Here is a 19,529-nt window from a genome sequence, read left to right as displayed (position 1 = left end):
CGCCTTGTCCGCAGGGAGGAGATGCACTACAAGGCCCTGCACAACACAGCCGTGCTGTTCCTGCAGAACGACCCTGGCTTCGCCAAGTGGGGGCCCACGCCTGAGCGGCTGCAGGAGCTGAGCGCAGCCTATCGGCAGTCAGGCCGAAGCCACGGCTCCAGCTCTTCCTCCTCTTCCTCCTCCTCGGAGGCCAAGGACCGGGACTCAGGCCGAGAGCAGGGCCCTAGTCGCGAGCCTCACCCCACTTAACATACCCTGCGGGGAGGAGGAGCCCCAGGGGTGCTGGTATGGACTGCTGGGACTCGGGCCTCTGGAGGCTGAGCAGACCCCAGGGACTGCCCCTGGGGTGGCAGCAGGACTTGGGCTGCCAATGACATAGGAATATTGTGGCTCTGCCAGGGCTCCCCTCCCTGCCCCATCCCCACTGCCCGCCTCAGACTCACTCCAAGTCCCTTGTAAATAGGCCCAATGCCTTCCCACCCCCACGCTGCCCCGTGGGCGCCTTGTTTCATTTGTAAAAGAAAATACAGAACCCCCCTTCCCCAAGAACTTGTGAGGGTCTTGAGGACAGAGAAGGCTGAGAACCTGGAGCTACTTCTGGGACCAATTCCCTTTCCCACCCAGGCTCACCTTCTTGTGACCCCTGGGCCTTCACACCCCATCCAGGGACACAACTGGTCCCTGGTGGTCTCCACCTTGCTTAGCAGGTTGGAAGAGCCCAGAGCCTGCACTGTCTAGCTCGAAACCCCATGGCTGGGCCTGCCCAGATGCCTCTGGGCAGCTATGCTTTATGCCCAGGCCAAAAGCCACTTGCTGGTCCTGGGGCCACCCTGTGAGGGGGCAGCTGTATGTTTCATTACAGTCGAAGCCTAGAACCAAGTGCAGCTTCAGATCTCCCACAGCCCTCAGGATGAGGTGCCTGCTCTGAGGGCCTCTGGGCAGAGCCCAGGGGAGGAAGGCAGGGACTGAGGTGCTCAGCAGGGCTCCCTCCAGCTTGCCCTCTCCTGCGATCAGGCATCTGCAGCGAGGGGTCTGCCCTGTGGTGGGACCACCGTACTTACAGAGGCAGGGCCAGCTGCACTTCGGGGCCAGGCAGCCTCCACCTCACTCTCCCACCTGTGGTGGGCTCTTCAACCGGCGCCTGCCTTCTGCTTCCTTGTCCTTGCTTGGTTCAGACTGTTAGCGGTGGACAAAATAAGATGGCCAGGGCTGGACTCTGGTCCCTTTATTGAGACTGAGGGATCAGTGGGTCCATCCAAACAAAAATAAAATTTCTCTCCCAAAGCCTGCCTGCAGGCTGGGGCACCCAGCATGTCCTGGCTGGGGTCCACGGCTGCCTCCCAACCCTGACAACACAGGTCTGGCTCTCTTGGGGTGACAGGATGCTGGCTGCCCAGTATCTAGAGACCCTAAGTGGGATAGGGAGGTGTGTCCCCCCACCCCAGGAGAGCTGGCCCCGATATCCATGATCTGCGTTGGGCCCTTGGGCTCAGTCATCGGCCAGGGTGATGACGTCGTACTCGATGCCCTGGTGCTGCAGCTGTTGCACGTGTTCAGGCACTGCTTCCTCTGTGCCAAACAGGCCCTGCGCTTGGGCCATGGCAGCATCAGCCACCGCTGCCAGGGGAGGGGAAAGCATGGTGAGCCCAAGGCCCCAGAACTATATGCATGGCCCCAGCCCCCGTGATCCAGCCCCGTACCTGTGACAGCAGAGTGTGCTGCAGCCTCAAGCTGCGCTTGTGTGACCAGCTGCTGGCCCGGGGATACAGGCACATACTGGATCTGGAGGGGGAGAAGTTGATGACATGGGGCCCTGGGGAAGTGCTCCATGCCCCAGCTCCGTCTAGTCCCTCGGGGCCCTACCTGGGACTCCTGGAGGAATGGGGCTCCTTGTTCGTACTGGATGTGTGTGATCTGGCCCTCCTGTACCTGGAGAGAGGAAGTGGACCATGATCCCCAGAAGGAGGTCGTACAGCCTTCCTCCTGCACCCCCCCTCACGCCAGGCCTGGCCTACCTGGATGTGGTGGCCATCAGGGACCACAACATATTCCTGGGGCAGCAGGTGCTGGACACCATCCTGAGAGATGATATACTGCACCTAAAGAAGGGTGGGAGGAGGCAGATAAGAGGGTCCCCTCACCAGAAGCTCAGCTGGGAAGGCAGTGGAGGACCAGGGACATCCATGGCAGCTGTACGCGTGGACCACGGGAGTGATGGTGTGGAAAGTACTGCTGCTCCCTCGAGGTGGGGGAGAGCATGGTAGGGAGGGCATAGCAAGAGGTCAGGACGGGGTGAGTAGTAGCTCACCTGGTTGTCAGAGGTCACCAGGTGCTGTACCGTCTGACCATCTGCTGTGGTGATCTCTTGGATATAGGTGGCTTCCTCCTGCCAAGACCAAGCCAGCTCTAGCCTCAGCTCTTATCTTCCCCCATCCTGTCCGTGACTTGCCAGCATGGCTGTTGGCCCTGGCTCTTACCTGATTGGCCACTGTCTGTTCCTGGGCCACAATAATGTGTTCCTGGCCCAGGGCCTGCTGTAGCCTCTCTGGGCCCAGGACCCCATGACTGGACTGGAGGGCAGCTAGGCAGAGAGAGGAAGGTGCTCACCAAGGGGTTCTAGGGATACCTAGAACATCCTGCCCCGAGATGCCTCCTGGGACAGTGGCTCAAGTCTCTGGACCCACCCTGGTGCCCACCCTGTGGTCCCAGGAGCCACTCACTGTGTAGCGTAGCCAGTGTCTCATCGTCACTATTCAGGATGATGGTCTGGGTGGGGGTCTGGGCTGGGGTCCGGACTGCAGGGGTGCCTGACTTCCTCCCATCAGGACTGTGCAGTCGCTGGATGTGGAACTTGAGGTGCCCGTTACGGTTGAAACTGAAGAGGAAGCAAGGAGGCTCAGGCTGGCTCCACCGGGCGTGCCCAGCAGCCCTTGCCCAGCTGCACCTGGCCTCACCGCTGCCCGCAGAGGTGGCACGAGAAAGGCTTCTCGTTGGTGTGGGTCAGCATGTGCCGCCGCAGGTCCTTCTTGTTCTTGGAGGCAAAGCTGCATTGGCTGCACTGGTGGGGCCGCAGACTTGAGTGCTGTGCCATGTGGGCCTGCAGAAGGGACAGTTGGGCACCACTAGGTCAGGATAGGTGGCAACAAGCCCCCAGACCCTCAGCAGCAACTGGCAGGGAGCCGAGTGAACTGGATTGGGGGAAACCAAAACCCCGTGCACTGTGAGGAGCTGTGTAGAAAGTACACACCAAATCAAGACGGGATGGCTGTGGCCCAAGAGAGGCCAGGTGCCACCAATAGGTCACTTGGAAAACCCTGTCCCAGCTCTTTGCAAATGTGACTTAACAGGTGCTGCAGGGGGGAACCTCTGACAGTCTAGGGCTTAGGCCTGCCTAGTTGGGCCTTGGTTTTCCCATTTGGAGGGGGGCTGTGGGTCCTGGCCCCTCAAGTGAGCTCACTCACTAAGCAGTGCGGATCGGATCTGGAAGCTTGGAATCCTCAGGCGAATGTTGGTGTGGGCTAGGCATGGGGCACACCCGTCATCCCAGCAACTTGGGAGACTGAGGCAGGAGGATGGAGGCCCATCTCAGCAACTTAGACCCTAAGCAAATCACTGAGACATTGTCTCAAAAAATAAAAAGGGCTGGGGAGTGAACTCAGTGGTAAAGTGCCCTGGGCTCAGTCTCTAGTACTGAGGGAAAAAAGAAGTTGTTCGGCTTCACCAAGAGATGGACCTGGAAGCTGCCCATGGGGTGCACAGCTCAAGTTCTCTACCCACACTGCACACTGCCACCCTCTGTACCTTCGTTCACGTAGACCCGGCTCCCCCACCTTCTGTCCCCAGCACCCAGGTTCACTGTCTGCACTGTGCTGTGCTCTCTCGCCTCACTTGCTTCTCACTGGGGACGGTATCTGGCCTTACTTAGGTCTTCTTGGCCTCCCACCATACTGAGCTCCCTAAGAGCTGGGACCTTGCTGAATCACCTCTGACTCCAGAGGGGAGCAGAGGACCTGGTTTGAGGGCTTGCTCAATAAAGGACAGTTACAGAAACTTGTGGCCAAATGAATGATAGAGGCATTGTGGGCGTAGCACTTACCCGGACCTCGGGCCACTGGCGGGCACTGAAGGGGCAGTCAGGGCACTTGAAGGCACCAGGCCCAGCATGGGCCCGTTTGTGACTCTCCATCTCAGCTCGGCCAGGGAAGGCCTCAGCACAGATCTTGCAGGAAAACTTCTTTGATGTTGCAGTGGCTGCGGACGGCGGGGAGGGGGGCACTGCCAGGCCCAGGGTTTTGCTGGCTGCAGGAGGCGGGGAGGCAGAGTGCTGGGAGTCTCCCGCCCGGAGGGTCTTGGCTGGAGATGGAGGTTCGGAGCCATCCCTGGGCAGCCCCCCACACTGCAGCAGGGGCCACTTGGCTCCAGAGGCCAGGGCATCCGAGCTTGGGAAGGAGATGGAGCCATCTGCGGTCAACTGTGGAGAGACCACAGCACAGCGTGAGGCGCTGAGGAGTGGGTTAGGAGAAGATGGAGGCTGGGGTCAGCTACCTCAAGCCTCACCTCGATGTGGTGCAACTGGGTCCCATCAGCAGCCATGATGTAGTGGGTGCCAGCTTCTTTGAGGGTGTCACTCACAACCACAGCCTGGGCTGCCTCCCCTGGAGGCTCTTCACTGAGAGCAGAGAAGCCTGTGGTGAGGATGGAGGGCCACAGGAACCCCCTTCCCCAGGCAGCCAGCATCAACTGAGGGTAACTGCCATCACTGACAGATGAGCCAGACACCGGATGAACCCTGGGGCTCTGCCCTGTGCCAGCTGAGCCTCTGCTGTCTCTTCTGTAAACAGTTACCAAGTGTTCAGTAAACTGTCCTGCTCAAAAAATGGTAGGCTCTGTGCCTTTGATGGGCAGAAGGCAGCCAGGCAAAGAGCCCCAGTAGTCTAGCCCAATCTGGTCAGTGGGTAGGAGGAGAGGGCTGGGCAGGACAAATGGTGTGGATCTGCCAGGTCCCTGTGGAGGCAAGGCCAGCTAGGACCTGCAGCCAAGAGCAGAGGAAAGATGCAGAGGTCAGCCTGCCCAGGGCTGCTGACACCTGCCACAGCATCTGGACTCCCTCAGATGGCCCCGAGTTCCACTGAGCACATTAACACTTCTGCCCTAAACTTGGTCACTGCAGGGAAGCCAAGGTGTTAGCCCTCAAATGTGGGCACAAGAGCCTGAGCTGGCTCCAGGTGTCAGAACTAGAAAGCACTTGGTCATCTAAGGTGAGGGAATTAGAGACCAGAGGGACCAGGGTCAAAGCCTTACCTCCTGCATGTCTGGTCTCAGTCCAGTTACTTAACCTCCCTGGCCTACTTCCTTGTTTGTAAGAGGGAAACACGGATCTCACAGGAATGGGTCAGGTGAGATCAGGAGGATCAGTTCCTAGAAAAGCTAAGTGGCTAAGTGGCCAAGAATGGAAGCTCCTGACCTGAGGAGGACAGAACCTTCCACCAGCCAGCTACTCTTGCTACCGGGCATGAGTGGGACAGGGCCAGATCTGACTGCCCACAGCACACGTTAGAAGGCGGGCATGGGCCGTGCAGAAGGCATGTCTCACCTGTAAGGTGTGCCAGGAGCTGATGTCCCCTCCTCCATAGGGGGTGCTGTGATGACACTGTAGCCAGCTCCACCAAATGGACCAGGTGCCAAGGTGATCTGCTGTAGGTCAGGGGTACCTAGCTGGCTCTCGGCTGCCACACTGCCCCCTGGCTCTGCCACATGGAGGGTCACCACCTGTGGAGTGGTGTCTTCGGGGGAGGGCTGCCCACCAGGAGAGGCTAACCCTGCATCCACATCCTCCGACTTCACCACGGCCACCTACAATAGCATGACTGAGCATCATGGGCAGAGCCTGGCAAAGGAGCGGGTAAGACCCTTCTCCATCTCAGTGCCTCAAGGCACATCCACACTCGGGCCAGACTCGGTGCTGCCACCACTCGTGTGTGCACAGCCTGAGTTCTTTCTAAAACACACTCAGTTCCAAATCACATCTATCAACTGGAAAGAGCTAATAAGAATGACACAGGGATTGTACCCTCTAGAGGACATTGGATCATGTCCATAGACGTTTCTGTTTGTCATAACCAAAGTGGGGTGTCACTGGCATATAGGGGGTAAAGGCCAGCGATGCTGCTAAACATCTCACACTTCCCAGGACAGTACCCACAATACAGGATTATCTGGCTCAAAAAGTCAATAGTGGGCTGAGGTTGTGGCTCAGTGGCAGAGCGCTTGCCTGGCATGTTTGAGGCACTGGGTTCAATCCTCAGCACCACATATAAATAAATAAAACAAAGGTATTGTGTCCATCTACAACTATTTTTAAAAAGTCAACGTCAATAGTGGTGGGTGCAGTGGCACACGCCTGTAATCCCAGCAGCTTGGAGGGAGTTCAAAGCCAGATTCAGTAACTCAGTAAGGCCCTAAGCAACTCAGAAAGACCCTGTTTCGAAATGAAAAATAAAAAAGGCTGGGTACATAGCTCAGTGGTACAGCACCTCTGAGTTTAATCCCCACACTAAAAGGAAGAATGAAAAATAGTTCTTATAAAGCAATAACAAAGATAATAGAAGAATTGCTAGAGGATACAAACAGGTGGTCCAGGGGAGGAACAGAGCGGTCTTGGACAAACGAAGAAGTCCAACCTCGATTATAATCACACTTACAAATTAAAACCATGATACGCTTCCATCAGATTACACTGCTTAAGTCAGTGAAAAACTAGAAACAATCCAACCAATAAAGATCTGGCTAAATGCCAAAAACATCTACACGATGAACGAAGAGCAGAGGTGTGGAGATGTGGAAAATGAGATTCATGGGTGCTGGTGAGGCCGCACAGTGCACACGGCTGAGGAGTGTAACTAGTGTGGTCCCATTTTTTTAAGGAACAAAGGCTAGTTTAAGTGTGCAAGGGCAAAATCCTATAGAAGTTCTTTGTTAACCGGTTATCTGAAGGAGAAGAGGATGTTACAGACTTTCACCTTGTGGACTGAACATTTCCTAGTACTGTTCCCCCCAAGCCTGTGCTTTTGTAATCAGCAAACAAAATACATGCCAGGTGCAGTGGTGCACACCTGTAATTCCAGCAGCTCGGGAGGTTGAGGCAGAGTTCAAAGCCAGCCTAAAAAGCTTAGTGAGGTCCTAAGCAGCTCCAGGAAACCCTGTCTCTAAATAAAATACAAAAAGGCTGGGATGTGGCTCAGTGGTTGAGTGCCCTGGGTTCAATCTCTAGTACCAAAAAAAAAAAAAAAAAAGAAAGAAAGAAAGAAAAAATACACGTGACAGGCACGCAAGCAGCCATCAACAGGACACCTGGGAAGTCCAGATGCACCACACACGTGGGATCCAGTAGATGATAATAGGCCCCTCAAACCATGGGGATCAGATTATTTAACATCACTGGATGACTTTTGGAAAAAGATTAAGCTAGACCCCTACCTTTCTGTATACACCAAAACCAAATTCCTGGTGGAGTGAAGATTTAAATGTGAAAAATAAAACCCTAAGAAAAAATACAAATGTATGTTTAATCTTGTCGTGAAGGTTGGGGGAGTTCTTTCTAGGGCTCATATCAAAGGCAAAGACTGTAAACTATCTAAGAACGTAAAACTTCTACGTGGCCCCAAACACAAGGACGATACGCTTTCCAGGTCCATGCCAGCCCTCCCTCGTGGAGCCCCTCCGTTCTCTGCCTGGCTCAGCAGCACGTTATTGCTCTGCGTTCCTGGAGTTGACCATCTGCAACACACGTGCTCCGTCTTTCCCAGGGTCTGGGACGAGGGAGGCACTGGCAGACGCCTTCTGCCTTGGAAGTGGGCTGGGTGTGCGGGGCAGAGAAGGGAGGGGTGCAGGGATCCCTGGTAGTGGGGTGGAGGAAGGAAGGGGTGAAGATGATGAACTGCAGGTGGGGTGGAAACCGCTGGGCTAGAGTACAAGAGAGCCCTGAGCTAGGCAGTCTTAAGAGTCTGGAGGCTACAGGAGGTGTCTCAGGACCCGGGACTTGGTGAGGTGGGATGCTGACAGTCCCTGAGGAACACCCACAGGAGCAGGGCAGCCACAGAGTGAAGAGGAAGACCAAGCGAGAACAGGGCCCAGAAGCCACAGGCCACGGCACGCTCTGCCCAGCCCGGCAGGGTCGTGGCGGCTGGACAGCAGAGAGACCCCTGCGCTCCTTGGCCTCCTAGGGCCTCCCTGGATGTACAGTCAGTTCCCCTCAAGTCTGCCCACCAGATTTCAGTGGACCCTGTGCCCCTCTAGCTAGGAGCTTCCGCGGGTAGGGCAGGTCTGCGCTGCTCTCCACTCCCAGCGTCCAGCATGGAGCTGTGTGCTGGGTGGGGATCCCAGGCAGCTCACCTGCAGGGCTGTGCCCCCCAGCTCCCGCTGGGCACTCATGTTCAGCAGCAGATCCAGTGCTGTCTGTGTGGCCATCGCAGTGGACTCCTCAGCTCCTGGTGGGGTGAGACCCGAGCTTGAGAAAGGGCTGGCACCCAGCACCACCCTCTGCATGCTCCGTCCATGGGCACTACCCACCCTGTCCTGCCCGCCCTGGAGCCCCACCTCCCAGAGCTCACCCTGCTGGTAGATGATGGTAGCACCACCCAGGGTGTCAGAACAGAGCAGCGGAGGGGTTTCAGGTGACTGGAAAGGAGCTGCCTCTGGGGGGATCTGTGGGGGAGGACATGACCAAGCCTGAGGGGGGCCAGAGGCCAGCACCACGCCCCCGCGCCCAGGGGGTCGGTATTTCACATCTCTTGGCTTGTCTGCCTTCACAGCCACTTTTCAAGACGCTTTTCAGTTCAATGCCAAAATGAACTGGCCGAGTGAGGCTCAGAGGAGCGACTGCCTGAGGAGGGCGAGACTTGAACCCAGACCGTCTGGCTCCCAGCCTAGGCTCTATCAGCACACCCTGGGGTCCATTTTTTCTGGGGCCATTGCATGCACTCACATGGCAGAGGAGAGCCACCCACCCCGAATCCATCCTTCCCTCCTTTCTTAACAGCACCCTGGTTTTCACCATGGGAGGACACACGCTCAGCCTGAAGACTACATTTCTCAGCCTCCCTTACAGCTAGGTAATGTTTGGCCTCGCAGCTAAAAAGAGACTTAAAGTTCAGGGGAAAGATGGAAGGGCAGATGGCAGGTCTGCTTTTTACCTTCCCCATCCCTTCCTCTTGCTTCCTGTCTAGAATGTGGCTGAGAAGGCTGGTGTTCCTGCAACTATACTGGACCATGAGGCAACCACAAAAATGGAAGTTGTATATCTAGAATGGCTGAGTGGAACTGTTGAGAGCGTGGTCCCTGACGACCAGGAAACCGCCATACCAGTCCTGGACTACTGACTTTTGGAATTCCGCGTGAGAGAATAATAATTTTAAAAAACCCTACTATTATTTCCATTCTCTATATGTGCACTGGAAAGCCGTCCCTACTCTGCACTTAGGGCTGGCATCTCTGACTCGGCTGGTCCTGCCACAATCTAAAGGGCAGGGATCGTTTTGCAGGAAGACACTGGGGTCAGGAGAGGTGGCATCATGCCTGGCCCATGCCCCCAAGTCCTTGTCTGCCACCTGCTCACCTCGGGAGGCCCTGGGGAGCCAGGTGGCGGTCCAGGGGCGGCGCTGTGCTGCTGCTTCAGTTCCTCAATCTGCTGCAGAGAGAAGAAGGGGCGGCGGCGGGAAGGGGGCTCCTCAGGGTGGCGCCGCCCCCACTCCTCGAAGCTGCTTGCGTGGCGGCACCGCACGTGCAGGCGCAGGTTCTTCTTGTGGCGCGTGCTGAAGTGGCAGTACTCACAGGCAAAGGGCTTGGCTCCTGTGGGCACAGGGGGCGCATGCCTGCCCTCGCTGCCCTCCGGGAGGCCATCCCTGACCCTGTGACCTCTCCTGCTGCCACTCCCAGAGATCTATTCCCAGGCTTCCAGTGTGGTGGCAGGACTGGCACGGATCAGGCGCCTGCTGCACTCAGTCTTCCCGAGAGTGACCGTCTTCAAGGTCACCGGCCACACCCCCCAGGGAGACATGAACCCACTAAGGGAACCAAGCTCCTTGTCTCCACTCCCCCAGGTGCCCACCAGAGGCTGGGCTGGGTGCCAAGGGGACAGAACACGGCCTTCTGTACGCCAGGCCTACTGCTGCGGCTGCAGCAAGCCCAGGTGAGGCCTGGCCACGCAGGGAAGCCCATTTACACCCCAAGGACATGATGCTCCCAGGGCTGGGCTACTGGGAGAAGAAGCCTCAGACCTGGACCACGAGGGGTGCCAGCCTGACCTGTGTGTTTGACAGCCACGTGGGACAGCAGGAAGTCTTCCCGGAAGGTGCGGTAGGGACAGAAGCTGCATCTGAAGGGCTTGTCGCTGACATGGGAGAGCTGGTGGTTCAGCAGTGCCTTCTTGTCCTCACAGACGAACTCACAGAACTCACACTTGAACCTGGGGGCGGTAAGAGGGAGGGGCGCTCAGCGCCGGGCGGGGTGCTCCCATGACCAGGGGCCTCTGCGGGGAAGTACCTGCGGTTGGCGACAGCCTGGATGTGTGTGAGCAGGTGCATTTTGAAGGTGTAGCGCTTCTTGAAGGACTTGCCACACTGTGGGGATGGAGTGGAGTCAGGGGGACAGCCCAGGGCAGGTCCCCGACCCGCCCAGCCCTTGGCCTACCCACCTTGTCGCACATGTGGGGCTTCTCAGTGCTATGCGTCTTCATGTGCTGTGTCAGCCTCTTCTGCATGGGGTACACGCGGCCACACACAGGGCAGGGGAAGGAGCTCAGTTTTGGAGTCTGGGAAGACGTGACAGGAGGCCGGATGAAGAGGGAAGAGGAGGAGAAGGAAGGATGGTCAGACCACCTCCTGCCCAGCCCTGGCCCCGCCCCCAGGCAGGCACTCCCAGGCGGGCCCCGCACTCACCGGATCTGGCCTCTTCTTCCTAGGAAAGGAAGACCCGGAGTTAAAGCACGGCCTCCTCAGCCCACCCAGCCTCCTATCCCCCAGAGTCTGTCTGAGTCCTAAGTTCCTCTGCTCCCCACTAAGATCCTTCCTCTTGGAACAGGTTTCTGGGATGGGGTTCACTAGGGACGATGCTGAGAGACATGACGTGACACGTTCTGCACTTGGATACCTTGGGAAATGATCCCCCCTCCCAATCAAAATGCTGAGAAGTCCCACAGGAAAGAGCCATGGAAGGGCAGGTGCTCAACCTGGTGACCCCAGTCTACCTGGCCACGGAATTCCCTTCCGCTCCCTCCCCAGCTCCCTCCCTTTACTTCCTTCCTTTCCTCTTTCCCTCTACCTGCCCCCCATCCCACCGCTGGGGACTGAACCCAGGGGCTTGCTTCCACTGAGCTACAGCCCAGCCCTTTTTATTTTGAGACAGGGACTAAGGTGGCCAGGCTGGCCTTGAACTTGTGATCCCTCCTGCCTCAGCCTCCTATGTAGCTGGGATTACATGTGTGCGCCACCATAACAGGTTTTTAAGAAAATCCACAGACACCCTGGAAAGCCGACTTTTCCACAGACTCCTGTGAGTCAGGGTGCCAGTGTGTCTTCATCCACCTCTGCTCCCACACTGCTCCCAGGGAAGCCAGCCCTTGGCTGAAGCTGTAACTATAACTCAGTGAGCCACCACCGGTCTCTAGGTGCGCCTGTTTCTTCTGGTCCTAAGTCTGTTCTTGGCACTGAGAAGTGTGGGTCTGGAGGGCATGGGATCGCTAATCATTTATAGAAACCCTGCAGGCACAAAATCTCCTTCAAGTCCCTGGTCTGTCCCTTTTTTCCAGGTGAGAACAAAAACCAGACCTGGGCCCGAGGCCCTGCTCCTGCCCTGTCCTAGCCTACCTGATCGGGAATGATCACCTTGGCTTCCTGAAGAGGGTGGGACCAGATCGGGTGAGCCTGGGCCTCCCCCTCCCCCTGCCCAGTGGCCCCCCCATGCCCTGACCTGTCCCGGCTGTGAACCGCCGCGTGCCGAATGACGTCCTTGCGGTAGACGCTGGTGTAGCTGCACTCGTCGCACTTGTAGGGCTTGCTGCCCACATGGTTGAACATGTGCTCCTGCAGGAGAGGAGCAAAGGCTGGGCCCGCCTCCCCAGCAACAGCACCCACTCTGTGCCAAGCCCTGTCCTAGCTTGCCATCTGACAAAAGAGGAAACAGGCTCGGGGTGAAAGGACCTTGCAATGCAGAGCTAGGTGGCATGGCTCCATGTCCTCCGCCCTTCCCACTGTGCTATGGGAGAGCCCCCTATGGCACCCAGAGAACAACTTCCAGGTCATGGGTCCCTGTCTGCAGGAAGCAGTACATAAAGAAAGCACGTGACTGACCAACAGTGCCTGATATACCCCCAACAGCTGCCAAGCTGCCACAGTACACTGGCCAGGCCAACTCACAGGTTCCCAGGACAGAAAATGGGGCTAGTGAAGCCCTGCACCCCCTGTAGGCCACGCGAGGATAAAATGAGCCAGAACGAAGAAGGCCTGGGGCTGCCCAGGCCCACACGGAACCTGCAGGCTAAGGGGGACAGAGCCTCTTTCTTGACACACATCACTGCTCTCTGCTGCAAGGCAGAGATGGGGACAACACCATCTGAAGAGGCCACTCCGGCCAGGGTGTGGCGGTGAGCAAGCAAACCTATGACAACCACGTGGCAACTGTACCCTGAAAATGGGGTGCCACTGTGCGACCTCCACACCACCGTGGCAGCCCTCCACAGGCCCCTCCCAGTGTCCCAGCGAGGCTGGAAGGCTAGGCTCTCTCCACAAGTCCCAAGAGGAAGGGAAAGGTGACCAGCATGCTCGGGTCAGTCCCCTCCCTCGGCACCACAGTGGCCTCTGCCTGCCTTCTGCGTCCCCCTGTGCCCGCCGCTGCTGCACCTTGAGCGAGGACCAGCGGCGGGAGCGGTAGCTGCACTGCAGGCACTTGAAGAGCTGGGGGTCACCAGCCTCGTGGGAGTTGACGTGGAAGCGCAGGTCCTCGTGGGACAGGAAGCGTGAGCCGCAAATGCGGCACAGATAGGGCCTCAGAAGAGGTTTGGGAGACTTGTAGTAGTACCTGCCAAGAGGGTGTGGGAGAGGGCTGGTGGTGGGAGCTCCAAGGGACCCAAGGGGCCCCTCCACCCGCCTCCTCCGCCCTCAGCTCTGCTCCACGTACTTGCGGTATTTCTTGCCCAGAAATCTCCGCGAAGGTCGACCACGGCGGCGTGGCGGGGCATCGGGCTCCTCCGGGCAGGACGGGGCTGCGATCTCCGTGTCTGACTGGCTCACACCAGGCTCCACGGTGGCCTTGCCAGCCTTGCCCAGGGCCTCCAGGTGTCCTGGGCCAGAGGAGCTGGGAGCCTCGGGATCTGGTGGCCCTGGAGGGTTCTTGCCGCTTTGTGAGCTCACTAGAGGATCACCCCCACCTGCCACAGACGGCAGAGCACAGGTCAGCCAGACGCATAGGACCCATGGGGACAGGTGGACCGTAGGCCAGTCAAGATGCCCCCAAACCCAGTCACAGACCACTGATGCACACATTGGGTCACTTGCAGGCAGCCCAAGGTCAGAGGGACAAGCTTAAATGGGACAGTCTTGAGCTATAGCAAGAGATCTGGGGACCTCTCAGGCAGGATGCTGGGCTCCAACGTCAGCTCCTCACTGACCGTTGTGCGTCCTCAGGCAACACTGTCCCCCTCTGAGCCTTGTTTGTCCTATCTGTCAAATGGTCACACTGTGGGCTTGGGAAGTGACTGCAATGCTCTCCACTGGCTTCCCCCGTGAGGCTGTGACCAGGGGCCAGTGGGAGGCAGGGAGGGAGGTGTTGCTGTCACTGGCACCCTCGGCAGTGTGGGTGATCTGAATGTGTCGCCTGTTCAAGCAGCGCTGAATCTACCACTTTAAACATCAGAAGTTTCACAGATAAGGGGCAAGCGACGCTCTCCTGGCCACGCAGCATGCGGAAGGCGGCAGCGAGCACACACCCACAGCTGGGGCCGCGGACTGGTGTTCTCATTTCAGTGATATTGAAAACTTCTTAACAGTTCAGTTACAAAGACCCCAACTCCTCTTCTGCTGTGACAATTTGCCACTGGGAGTCAGCTTCCTAAGCTGCGCTAGGGTTTCTCTGGCTGGGACCTGCAAGAGCTGTCCCCTCTACTGGGAGGCCTGTGGGACAGCCGGGGGCAAGGCTGCCGCTGTGTGGCAGACTTGGTCTCAGGTGCTCCACAGAAGCACGCCGGGAGTAAGGCCACCCTGTCCCCACACATGGCCCTGCCCGTGACCAAGTCTCACCAGCAGACAGGTCTGAGGTGTCCAGACGAGGCAGCTTCCGGGGCCGGCCAGGTCGCCTTCGTGGTCTTGGGGAACTGGGTGTGGGGCGCTGGAGCCGAAGCTGCCGGCCTCGGGGCTCATCCTCAGCTGGATTGTAGTCGCTGTCCTCTGTGGGGGCAGTGAAAGGACAGTGGCTGGGCCCACCCTTCCAGCCCTGACCCCTTGGTCAGCTCCTCTAGGTGGCCCCAAGCAGACTGTCAGCATCCCTCCTCCAAGCCCCTGCTGTCCTTTCTCTGCATCCTTCCTGGCACCGGCCATGAGCTCGAGCAGTATCTTTTGTGAAGCAAAGGAAAGCAGCCCCTCCTCAACACATTCTGACCATCACCAGAAAACAGCTGCAGTCACCCCGAGTTCACAAACTGCACCATCCCACCCAGCAGCCGCCAGCCAGACGGCGACCAAGTACTTCAAGAGCCTTGTCCAAACTGAAAGATGATTTCAAAAATCAGCATAAGTGAAGTGAAATAACTAATTTTTAAAAAATAAATGTGTGTTGAAATAGTATTTCAGACATAAGGCAAATGAAATATATGGCTTTTTCTTTTTACTTTGAGCATTACTACAAAAAAGCCCCCACAGATGTGTTTTTGCCTACACTGCTGTTGAATAAATGTGAGTAAGGCCCCTGGCTGTCTGCAAGTGTGCAGCCTGCACAACTGCACAGTCCCGGGCCCATACGGGACTCTCATATGCTGGAAGCGCCCAGTGGTGTGTCTGCCCCACAAGGCTGGGGGCGCTCAGTGAGCAGCTGCCGATGGGGGTGGGACGGCCGCCCTCAGAACCCTGGTGCTCACCCTCCAGGTCGTCAATGGCACCGGCATCTACAATGTCATCCTCCTCCTCCTCCTCGGGCCCTTCCTCCTCCTGGGTCTTGGTGGAGCTGCCGCATTTCCGGAGACGTCCCTTCTTACCAGCTGCTGCTGTTGTGGCTGCTGCGAGGGTAGACGAGCCTGCCGTGTCTGGTCCCCAGGACGCCACCCTCCATGCCATCCAAGCCAGGCTGCTGCAGACGTACCTGGGCGGAAGTGCCGCTCCCGCATGTGCCGCAGCAGCGTGGCCTTGGTACTGCTGCGGTACTGGCACATCTTGCACTTGAACTGCTGCACCACAACCACCTCCATCATGGCTTCCAGGCTCTGCAGGTCCAGCTCCTCAGTGCCAGAGGCCGGAGGCAGCTGTGCCAGGGAGCTGGCCCCACCCTGCACCTCCTCAGGTGGCTCCAGGCATGTGGATGTGGACGTGGGACCATCAGACAGGGCTTCGATGGCAGCCAGGCTGTGGGCCAGGGTGGAGCTGGACATTGGTGATGTCATGGGGGCACCTGGGGACAGGTCAGAGGATTGAGGGAAGTCCAGCAGAGGGTAGGACTGGCTATGAGCTCCAGCTGCCCTGTCCCAGGCAGGCCCAGGATCCCAGAACCAAATTCCACACCAGAGGCACCTTGCCAATAGGGAAATGTGAGGCCAGAGCAATGGCAATTGCCCTGGACAGTCTGCCGAGACCACACAGGGCTCATGCAGATCTGAGGCAGGACCTGTCCTTTCCTGCTCCCTGCAGGCCTCCCTGGGGCTGGTATTGGTCTTACCATCATCTGGGCCCTGCAGGATCAGATAGCGTGTGGCCTCAGCCCCACCATCTTCAGCACTGGTCACGGTGATGCAGCCTAGGCAGACAGGAGGAGGGTCACCCTCCTGGAAGGGGGTGACAGGACAGGCCCACTCACAGGTCCCCCTACCTCTTGCAACTGGAAACCAGTTGCATGGTCCATTGACCCTCAGGTGTGTCTCTGCAGGGCAGGTGGGAGGTGATGTGAGGCCCAGTTACCAGGATGCTGGGCTACCCACCTCGCTGGCCTCTGACTACTAGGCCTGGAAAGTCCTCCTCCTCCCTCTCTGAACTTCTTCAGGGTCAAGAGTCCCCTGTGCCACTTTCTGAGTTGGCTTCCCAGACTGTCCCAGAGCTCTGTAAATTGCTAGGGCCTCTGTGAACACCACTAATGACAGAAAGCACAGCATGCTACTTAATAGCATGCGCTCTGGGGTCACCCGTCTGGGCTTATGGCCCAGGACCATGCTAGTGACGATGGTGATGTACTCTGTGCCTCGGTTCTCATCTGGATGGTAAGGATAATGACAGCATCTACCTTTGGGGTTACTGGGAGGATTAATGAGCTCCTGCATGTGAAGTGCTGAGAAGTGTCCCCAGCACAAGGACAGCTAGAACTACTTCTGCAATCGACTGAACGCTGACACACAGGGGCACCAGGCGAAGAGCTGTAATGCACTGAGTTATTTAATCCTGTGTCATTCACCACCAGGCAACGGGTTATCCTTTCCCTCTTACACGCTTGTCTTGTTCATGCAGCTGGCTGTGCACAGCTGGCTGCTGGACTCGCGGGGAAACCCCTGTGAGGCGACCCTGTCGCCCTCTGACTCACTCTGGATGAGGTCGGGCCCGATGGTGGACTCGATGATCTTGTCAATGGCGGAGCCCAGGTCCGAGGAGGAAGCTGTGCAGTCAGACACTAGCATGCTGGGGTCTGGGAGAGCACTGGAATGCACCAGTGCTGGGGGGCCGCCTGGCGCCCCTGCCACAGGCCCATGGGACACAGAAGATGAATCAGGGAGGTAGCCATGAGGCAGAGGGTCAGTGCTTGAGCTGCTCTCAGATACCTCCTCCTGGGGGACGAGAACAGTGGCACAGCTTAGGAGCCAGGGACGGGGCAGGAGGGGCCCTGCCAGCTCCCACTTGCTATCCAGAGCTCTCCAGCTCGAGGACATGGTGAGTGGGGCCACCCACACCCTTAGCCCCACTGAGGCCTGGTGGGAGAAGCTCTCTAGTCACAGAGTCTACTGAAAAGAAGGCCAGTAAGGGAAGGGGCTCTCCACACTCCTCACTGGAGATCTCCCAGCTGGAGATGTTTTCCTTGGTTGTTGCATAAATCCTCCCTCCAGCCTGCAACTTCCCACTCTGCCCCCGGCCAATTCCTACTCAGTCTTTGCACCACCCTTTAGCTGGTCTCTTTCAGAAAGTCCACCCTGACTCTGGGGCCAAGTGAGGACCTCTTTACCCTCTGTGCTGCTGCCATCCATGTCCCCCATCACTGTGACACAAAATGGCAGGTTGCTTTTACACTTCTGAGGCTTTTTCAGAGAGGTGTCCCAGTGAGTTCCAGGCAGCGTCAAAATTTGAACCAGGACACTGCCTCTTGCCACTGGCCATGCAGTGGATAAGCCCAACGTGGACTGAATTCCTCGGTCCTACAGAGGCACCCCCCCACCCAAACCCCAGGCCTGTAGGATGCATCTTGCACCATGATGACCCCCAAGCCAGGCTGCACTCTCCATAAGGGACTGGACCACACCTGTCTTGTCCCCAACTGTAGCTCCAAGGTCTAGACATGGCAGGCCCATCTCTGCTGACCTAATGAAACCCCAATGAGAGGGCCATTGTTTTGTAGCTGTCAAGAGATCCTGCATGTGAGCACCACCTTGCAGATAAGGAGGACTAACGCCACGTGCTTACTATGTGCTGAGAGCAGTTTTACTGCTTTGCAAACGGGGATTCAGGTAACCCTCACAAAACCCTACAAGGCAAGTATGGTTGTTATTCCCACTTTTGAGATGAGGAAGTCAAGGGCTAGAAGTTGGGTGGTTTGCTCAGAATCTCAGAGCTACAAAGTGGCAGGGCCAGGAAGACATGGCTTACAAGGTATTCCCCAGGGAATGGTGGCAACCCCGCACTCATGGAAGCAGGCACTCCTGCTTCATGTCTCAGACAGGAAGACTGAGGCTCAGAGAGGTTTCCCAGTGAATTCCAGGCAGGACCAAGATGTGACCCAGGACACTACCTCTCCAGGTGTGGGGACGCTGGGCAGTGCAGTGGATAAGCCCAAGTCTAGACCTGTGTCCTGACTGTCAGCAGCCTGTGCCTTGATTTCCCTTTCTTTAAAGAAAAAGTGGCATGTCCTTACGAGGTATGAGCTTGGCCAAGAAAATCCACGCCAGGTGTTTGGCGCGGTGCCTGGCTCAGAAACAACAAATATAAGCACCAAGCAAGCCTTGCTGGCTGCTGCTCCTCGGCTGCCAGGTGCTGCTGCCCTGGTCCCTGCCTCCACCCACGCCGTCCAGCACGGACCATACCAGAGAGCGGCCGCCTCGGTCTGAGCTTTGCCCCACGCCAGAGTCGTCGGCCTCCCCCGACCCTGGGGCGGACGCGGCGTCGCTGCTATCGGCAGACACGGCTTCTGAAGTGCACACGCACAGGCCACTCTCAGAGGGTTCCTCGGGCCGGCCAGGAAGAGGGGCGGCGTCGCTACTGCTCTCCACCTCGTTCTCCTCCATCGGTTCAGAGGGCCGCCTGATAGGGGGGCGCAGTGTCTAGGGTTTTCACTCTGCGAGAAGAGGTGACCAGAACTAAAACAAGTGGGCCGCCTCCCTGGCCCCGGCGACCGCGACCCCCTCATCCGCATTCTTGGGCCCATTTCGCAGATGCAAAGACTGAGTCTCGGACAGGGCGGGGCTTCACGTGTATTGCGAGGGGAGCTCCCGGAAGAGGATTAGGAAGTCTCGCTTCCTAGACTAGGGCCGTTCCCTGGCTGGGTGGTCACTGGCCGGTAATCTTGGCCCTTTCCCCTGCCCCGCACAATGGCTCGCTTTACGGGCCCCGTCCGGGCGCAGTGGTTCGGCCCTTTGGCCCCCAGACCCCCCCCGAGTGCGGGGTCGGTGGTACAACCCGCAGGCCCCCTGGGTCAGTGGTTCGCTCCCCCCGCCCCTGGTTCCCCTGCGGAGGGGGCTGACAGCGACGGTCTCGGGGCCTGGTGACTCGGGGCTGTCCCCGGCGCTGCCTGCGCTCCAGGCCCGACGCCATCTTGCGGCGGCGCCGGGTTTCCGCTCAGGCAAGTGCGAGAGCGACTAAAGGGCCTGGGACCCCGGGGCCCTGTTCGGACAGCCCCGCCGGCCCGGGACCTCGCCGCCGGGTATCTCCGCAGTGGGACCCTACTCCACAGCAGGGTGCAGGGCGGCGGCCTGACATTACCCGACGCTCACCTGAGGCTTTCGTTGCCGCCTTCCTCTCCGGCTCCGGCATCGACGAGGTCGCCATCCTCTTTCCCCCGCTGCGGAGGAACCCATCATCCTACTGTGTGCCGGAACTACTTCCACCGCTGCCCCAGAGAAAAACAGATTTCCAGGGTTCCGAAAG

At 58.0% G+C, this 19,529-nt stretch overlaps 2 protein-coding genes across 4 annotated transcripts in view; one reads left to right on the top strand and one right to left on the bottom strand.

The window, feature by feature from the left end:
• The window catches only part of Pcif1 (phosphorylated CTD interacting factor 1), a 15,782-nt gene extending 11,744 nt beyond the window's left edge, over positions 1 to 4,038 (top strand). The window contains 1 exon segment of the mRNA XM_047538460.1: positions 15 to 4,038. Coding sequence (XP_047394416.1) covers positions 15 to 249 — 235 coding nt within the window. The 3' untranslated portion in view covers positions 250 to 4,038.
• Znf335 (zinc finger protein 335) lies at positions 1,211 to 19,529 on the bottom strand. Of its 3 annotated transcripts, none has more exons than XM_047538457.1 (28): positions 19,376 to 19,529; positions 18,470 to 18,720; positions 16,765 to 17,005; positions 15,913 to 15,990; positions 15,343 to 15,648; positions 15,122 to 15,259; positions 14,289 to 14,435; positions 13,171 to 13,420; positions 12,894 to 13,071; positions 11,965 to 12,077; positions 10,935 to 10,953; positions 10,691 to 10,807; positions 10,540 to 10,616; positions 10,302 to 10,462; positions 9,614 to 9,846; positions 8,610 to 8,703; positions 8,392 to 8,486; positions 5,594 to 5,853; positions 4,558 to 4,669; positions 4,097 to 4,471; positions 2,955 to 3,097; positions 2,721 to 2,875; positions 2,478 to 2,581; positions 2,309 to 2,386; positions 2,016 to 2,099; positions 1,864 to 1,929; positions 1,701 to 1,782; positions 1,211 to 1,617 (listed from the first exon to the last, which is right to left on the bottom strand). In XM_047538457.1, exons 2-28 carry the CDS (start codon positions 18,668 to 18,670, stop codon positions 1,490 to 1,492), a joined length of 4,035 nt encoding a protein of 1,344 aa, XP_047394413.1. In that variant the 5' UTR covers positions 18,671 to 18,720; positions 19,376 to 19,529; the 3' UTR covers positions 1,211 to 1,489. The 3 variants fall into 3 exon arrangements, with proteins under 3 accessions (XP_047394413.1, XP_047394415.1, XP_047394414.1); XM_047538459.1 differs by having other exon boundaries at positions 15,122 to 15,256; XM_047538458.1 differs by having other exon boundaries at positions 18,470 to 18,686; positions 19,376 to 19,520.

The sequence above is a fragment of the Sciurus carolinensis genome, chromosome 2 (genome assembly GCF_902686445.1).
Source record: "Sciurus carolinensis chromosome 2, mSciCar1.2, whole genome shotgun sequence".
Taxonomy (NCBI): domain Eukaryota; kingdom Metazoa; phylum Chordata; class Mammalia; order Rodentia; family Sciuridae; genus Sciurus; species Sciurus carolinensis.
This window is presented reverse-complemented; position numbering and strand designations above follow the sequence as displayed.

What these genes read in the sequence shown, in the direction of transcription:
- Znf335 (XM_047538457.1), bottom strand. Translation starts at nt 18,670, where the DNA reads ATGGAGGAGAACGAGGTGGAGAGCAGTAGCGACGCCGCCCCTCTTCCT. An exon ending in ACCGAGGCGGCCGCTCTCTG is followed by an intron (nt 17,006 to 18,469) that starts GTATGGTCCGTG and finishes CTCGTCCCCCAG; the next exon opens with GAGGAGGTATCTGAGAGCAG. An exon ending in CATTCCTCCAGGAGTCCCAG is followed by an intron (nt 1,783 to 1,863) that starts GTAGGGCCCCGA and finishes CTCCCCCTCCAG; the next exon opens with ATCCAGTATGTGCCTGTATC.